At 49.4% G+C, this 6,138-nt stretch overlaps 1 protein-coding gene across 4 annotated transcripts; it reads right to left on the bottom strand.

The window, feature by feature from the left end:
* Positions 1–362: 362 nt before the first annotated feature.
* Positions 363–2,283, bottom strand: LOC149649105 (uncharacterized). 4 transcript variants are annotated; one of them, XR_016371670.1, is made up of 4 exons: positions 2,238–2,283; positions 1,971–2,083; positions 1,607–1,800; positions 363–545 (listed from the first exon to the last, which is right to left on the bottom strand). XR_016371670.1 is itself a non-coding variant. In XM_089849398.1 (4 exons), exons 1-3 carry the CDS (start codon positions 2,259–2,261, stop codon positions 1,661–1,663), a joined length of 273 nt encoding a protein of 90 aa, XP_089705524.1. In that variant the 5' UTR covers positions 2,262–2,275; the 3' UTR covers positions 363–545; positions 1,607–1,660. The 4 variants fall into 4 exon arrangements, 3 of the variants coding, with proteins under 3 accessions (XP_089705524.1, XP_089705522.1, XP_089705523.1); XM_089849398.1 differs by having other exon boundaries at positions 2,242–2,275; XM_089849396.1 differs by having other exon boundaries at positions 2,173–2,265.
* Between the last annotated feature and the right edge of the window lie 3,855 nt (positions 2,284–6,138).

The raw sequence follows: 6,138 nt of genomic DNA, 5'->3' as shown, positions 1-6,138 counted from the left end.
TGCACGCTGAAGGGCTTGTCGAAGTGGTATGATATAACAGACTTATCTGAGACCATCACAAGTGATGGCTCAGAACTGCTAAACTCACTGAAAAGCTTGGTGTGACTGAAGTCCCATTGCTTGGGCTTCCACCAGCCGAGGTTGTTTAGCCTACAGGCTCCCATAATAGCTTCTTCCTCAATAAAGAGGTGAAGGGGAAGCACATTAAGAAGGATTTCCAGAGAAGCTGTGGGGGCTGTCCTCATGGACCCCGTGATACCGATGCACGCCAGCCTTTGAAGCTAGCGTAGTTCATCTTGGGCTGTCTTAAGGCGAACCCTGGGCCACCAGACAAGAGCTCCATAGGATACCACTGGCCTGATGATCCTAGTATAAATCCAGTTTACAGCGCTAGGGCTTAAACCCCAGGACTTGCTGACTGAACTCCTTAAACGCCAAAATAGAATTTTGGCCTTCTTGATGCTCAGATCAAGATGGGATTTCCAAGTAAGCTTGGCATCAAGAGTCACGCCAAGATACTTGACCTCGGAGGACTTCTTTAAAACCTGTCCAAAGAAGGAAATATCGTTGAAGAGGTCATTGGTTCTTTTCCGGGTAAACGGTATAAGGACAGTCTTGTTGGGATTGACGGTCAGGTTAACTCCCCTACACCATTCCTCAACATCATGCAGGACAGATTTCATCAGTGCAGCGATAGTCACAGGGAACCTCCCTGTAACAATCACTGCGATGTCATCCGCATGGCCAAAACAGTGACACCCCCCTCCCCGAGTCGACCCAGCAGCTCATCCACCACCAGGCACCAAAGAAGAGGGGAAAGAACCCCCTCCCTGAGGACAGCCATGGTCGGTGGAGATCTCCAAGGATTCCCCGAGAAGAGACGCCGTCACCCTACGATGCGTAAGCATGGATTTTATCCAACGACACAAAGTGTCGTCAATACCAAACCGCTCCGTAGCGCGAAGGATAACTTCACTAGAGACCCTATCAAAGGCTCCCTCAATATCAAGGAAGATGGCCAAAGACATCTCCTTGAACTCGATGGCCCTATCAAGGCAGTTCAAGATGCCATGAAGCGCCGTCTCTGTAGATTTGCCTTTCTGATAGGCAAACTGAAAAGTGGACAGGGGTGTGTGGGAAAGAACACCATCCCGCAAATACCTGTCAATCAATTTCTCTAAAGTCTTTAGGAAGAAAGAGGTAAGACAGATAGGTCTAAATGCCTTAGCCTCAAGATAGCTCGTCTTCCCTGGTTTGGGAATAAAGATAACCTTCGAGCGCTTCCAGATATCTGGAATATGCGCCTGAGCAATGCTGGCTCTGAATATCCTGCACAGATAAGGGCCAATGGCGTCTATGCCTTCCTGGAGGAGGGCGGGAAAGACACCATCTGGGCCAGGGGACTTATAGGGCTGAAACGAGTTTACAGCCCACTTAAGTCTAGAGCATGTAACTATCTTATTGGCGATGCCCCAGTCCGCCCTGTGTGCTCTCCGAAAGAGCACGGGGGGAGCGTCGGTGCTTGTGAGGTCAAAAGCCTTGGAGTTCGGAAAGTGTACCTTGAGCATATGCTTAAGAGTATCAGTCCCTGACTTGGTAAACACACCTTCTGCCACCTTGATGGTGCTGAGCTGGTTAGTGTTATCATGAGCCAGGATCTTCATGATCTTGGCAGTAGCGGGGGCATCAGAGATGCTACCGCAGAAGTCCCTCCAGGAGTTCCTCTTGGCCTCCCGGATGGCTTTATTATACTTGTTGAGGGTCTGTCTATAAATAGTCCAGTCCCCAGTCCTCTTAGCCCTATTAAAGAGCTTACGAGTAAGCTTGCGAAGCTTGCCAAGTTCCGTATTCCACCAAGGAACGAGCCTTGGCCGGCTGGCAGATGTGGTGGTAGGAATTGATAATAGCTTGTTGCATGAGATCAACTGCCAAATCAAATTCCAGCACCGAGGAAAGCTTTGGAGCATTACCTCTGAGTAGGAGGCAAAGTTCCTCCCTGTAGCCGGACCAATCGGTCCGACGGGGGTTGCGCAGTTCCGTCTTAACCGAAGTTGACTTGACCGCGACCGAGAAGCAGATGTGCCTATGGTCCGAAAGAGACGGTTCATTAGACACATACCAATTAGAAACCGACAGACTGATATTGTCTGTGGCCAGGGTGACATCAATGACCTCCTTTCTGTTAGAAGTAACGAAGGTTGGCTCATTGTGCCTGTTGAGAATATGCAGGTTCGTACCGACCAGATATTCAAGTAGTTCATCACCACGTCTGTTGCAGTCACTATTGCCCCACGTGACATGGTGGGCATTGGCATCACAGCCCAAAATGAGCCTGTCCCCCTGCCTCTCACATCGGTCGACAAGATCGACGACCTCCTGTGGTGGAGGGGAACCCGTGGCATCATGGGGAAAGTAAGCAGACGCCATGATAAGGCCAGTTGCCACTCCAGAAGAGGAGGGCATTACCTTAATCACAGCAGTATCCCTAGTGAGGTAGTTCGGAAGCGGAAGGATGTCAAGACCCTTCCTGGTCAGAACACACGCCCTGGGGTTGGGTGAGGTAAAGTCATAAGAGATATTACCTGCATTCTTTAAACCAAGGATTTTACAATTATGAATCCAAGGTTCCTGAATGAGGGCCACATCCAGGCCCTCTAAGGCAAACCTCCGGCATAAAACTGCCGAGGCTGCTTTGCAGTGATGCAGGTTGATCTGGATCACCTTGATGCTCATGTCTTAGGAAGAGAGGCGGCCCCGGCTACTTGCTTGGCGGTAGCGCGAAGTCCCGATCTAGGACCGGTATCTCCTTCGCCTCCACCAGCAGCACCCTCGGACCCCAACTCCATCCCAGTAACAGGAGCGTAGGTCCTATCGGTATCAGAGTCTTTCAAAAAGTCGGACTCTGTCCCGAGGTCTATGTCTGAGCCATCTGCAAAGGATGGCTCTAAATTAATGCCAGCAATATTTTCTGCCAGCTCCCCACTCACGCTGGCTGCAGTATTGCCTTCTTCTTCAGAAGCCTCAGAGGCATTCTGGAGAGGGTCCTTTGGCGCGTTCAGGACTTTAAATGTCCCGACATCCACACCAGTATGACCCTCGAAGCCGGCCTCCTTGATGGCCTCCATGGAGGAGCCATCAATTAGGAAGATCCAGCGTCTGATGCTCTTCTCATCAAACGACTTCAGGCACCGCCAACAGTCGGTCAGAAACCTGCCGTTGTAGGCCTTCAATCGCCGGAGAAGAGCCGCCGGATCAGTGGTGCGACGGTCCTTGGTCCGGAAGGACACCTTGAACGGCTTCGGGAGTTCACAGGCCTTCATCACTGAAAGCCGTGTTCCCCCTATGGCACGCTCATTATGGTGTAGCACCTTCACGAGCCATTCGCTGGTCGCCAAATCCTCACATGAGTAGATCATGGCCCCAGCCATGATGTGGAAATTGAGAGGACGCGGCAGCGAGCTTCCCGAAGAAAGATCAGCGTCCAGTGCGTCAAGTATAGCGGCCTGGATGGGAACGACGTCCTCCTCCGTGACCGCATTAGTCGGATAGCCATCTTTAACGACGGCCATCTTGACAATACTGGCGACGTCGCAGTAAGACTTGGTCTTCTTTGACGCCGCAGCTTGTAAGCTAGGCGAGGGATCAGGGTCCTCCGCCCTAGCTCTCTTTCCAGAAAGGGTGGTAGCTTCTCTTGCACTAGGCGTAGAGTCCGTACCCGGGACGTTACTCCCAGCACCCGAAGGTACAGGAGTCCCATCTCGGCCCGTATCTCTTGCACCCAGTGCAGAGTTCTGGCCACCTTTTTGGGATTGTTTTCTTCGGCGGTTGGCCTTGCGCCTCCTATTAACCTCACTCAACCTGGTGGAACCCGATTGAGGAGCAGGAGGTGACTTTTGGCCTTCCGCCGATTGCGGGTGGGTGCTGCCGGAGGCAGCATCTCGCCCAGAAGCAGGTTGGGAGTTGCCTCCGTCCCTGAGAGAAGGCTGGGTACCGGTAGAACCGGCTCCATGCCCGGGTTTGTTTTTGGTTTTTGTTATTAAAGAATCCATAAAGATCCCACGAGTAATGAGGCAAGTAGAAGGTCACCACCCGGTAGTCCTCAACCCGGGTGGAAGGCTAATTACAACGGGGTTTCGCCTGGTGCCCCGAGGGGATCGTTCGAGATACCGTAGATTAACTTCCCCGGTACCACACAGCCCTCAGCACGATACCTGCACACCTTGGCTTGGGAAGGGCGCGTATCAGCTCAGCCCACAAAACGCAGTGGTTGACCAGCTCTCACCACCGAGGAGGTGTGATACAACGCACTGTTGAGGACCCAAGCTGGCGGTCGCGCAAGCGAAAGAAAAGGCAGAACAGCAAGGCAAGGGGGGAAATTAAGCGCGCCATCCAGCTTGCGTCTCCAACTTCGAGAGCATGTTACTTGATCATCGTTATTTAAACCTTTCACGGGAAAACTATCCAAACTCTGTTGGTCCTTCCTTTTCTTCTTTAGCATTTCCTGCGCCGTATCGTCACATCTCTCTTCCTCGCCTTCTAAAAGGCTTTTAGATAGAGTAGGTGCACTTCTTTTTCTACCTTGGCTTTGTTTTGACTCCGTTATTTTCAATAGAGGCAGATCTGGCCTATATTTTTTGCGAAGCCTGTTATACTCCATGATGGCTCGTCCATCCGCCTTAATTTTAGTCGGATCGAACTGTAATAGATGGAGTCCGGCTAAAGACGTCACTCTTGATAAAGCGACGTACGCTATGCCGGTTCCGAATAAATTCGGACCTAAGTCCATAATGGCGCATTTTAAACTCATGCCTTGGCTTTTGTGTATCGTAATAGCGTACGCCAGGATGACGGGAAACTGGGAGCGCTTAATGTAAATTTTTGCCATGAGCAAAAATTTAACGCTAATTTTCTCAACTAAAAAATCGGAGATATCGTCGTCGTTATTTGGTTCGCGATCTACTCTGAGAAAAATACCAGTGACGTTTCCTTGTTCATCCTTCTTGAATCCAGTTACGAAACCCATCGTACCATTTACAACGCCTTTTTCAAAACTGATATTCCTTCGGACCATTATTCGGCAGCCAACGCAAAGAAGTAACTTGCTCTCCAAACCGCCCGTTTTGGACGGTTCGTTTTCTAGCCTTTGCAGCCTCCCGAGAATGTTTTTATTCATTTTTTGGTCACAGTCTGCGAGTCTATCCTGACAAGGAATGCTTTCAACTTTTTCGTCGCTTTTTCGCAGCATTTCAAAGTTGAATTTTTCGCACATGGCTAATTTAGGCATCAAACAAATTGGTTAAAACCCTTCATTGGACCGCTTAATGAAAAGCTCCATAGCCACCTCGATGTTTTTTCCTCTCTCAACCAATCTAGATTGTAAGGTTGCAACATCAGCTTCGGAAATATTTCCAATTCTAACTCTGCTTAGAATGTCGCCGTAACTTTGGTCGTTGGCTTGTCTAACATTTTGCGTTAGTTCATCGTATTTAAAAAACTTCCAAAGATCACTTCCTCCGATGCAATTGAATCTAAGTCTGGCTTCTTCGGAAGTGATTTTGATAAACGCGGGATTTCCTTGAACCGGAGGCAATTGGAAAAAGTCTCCCAAAACAAGGATAAATACAACTCCACCAAATGGTTGGTTCATTTCCCAAAATTCGTTCAGCCTCAAGTGAACGTGAGTCAGTAACACCGACGAGACCATAGAAATTTCATCAAAAATTAACAGTTTTAAATTTCCCAAAGTTTCTTTCATAATGCTCATATTGTCAGAACTCAGGGAATGGTATTCGGCGATACGCCCATGATCTACTGGCAACATTAGTAATCTGTGTAATGTTACGCCATTAACATTCAATGCTGCCAAACCCGTTGGCGCGGCAATGGCCACGCTAGCAGGATTTTGAAAGCGTCGCCTTACGGCGTTGGCGAGAGTGTCTATAAGAAACGATTTGCCAGTGCCACCAGGTCCCGACACAAAAATGCACTTGTTTCCAGATTTTTCTCCCTCTTGGGAGAAGTGATCCATGATGTGATCATAAATTCTCCTTTGATCCGAGTTTAGTAACGCCACATTGTCAACAACAGTCTCGAAATTCATTTCCATGGCAGCTTCCACGTCAGCCATCGCATGTTCGG

This window comes from Phalangium opilio, unplaced genomic scaffold (assembly GCF_054372755.1).
Source record: "Phalangium opilio isolate 3A_F unplaced genomic scaffold, DU_Popi_V2 ptg000088l_1, whole genome shotgun sequence".
Lineage (NCBI taxonomy): Eukaryota > Metazoa > Arthropoda > Arachnida > Opiliones > Phalangiidae > Phalangium > Phalangium opilio.
The sequence above is the reverse complement of the archived record's forward strand: the minus strand, read 5'-3'. Positions and strand labels throughout refer to the sequence as shown.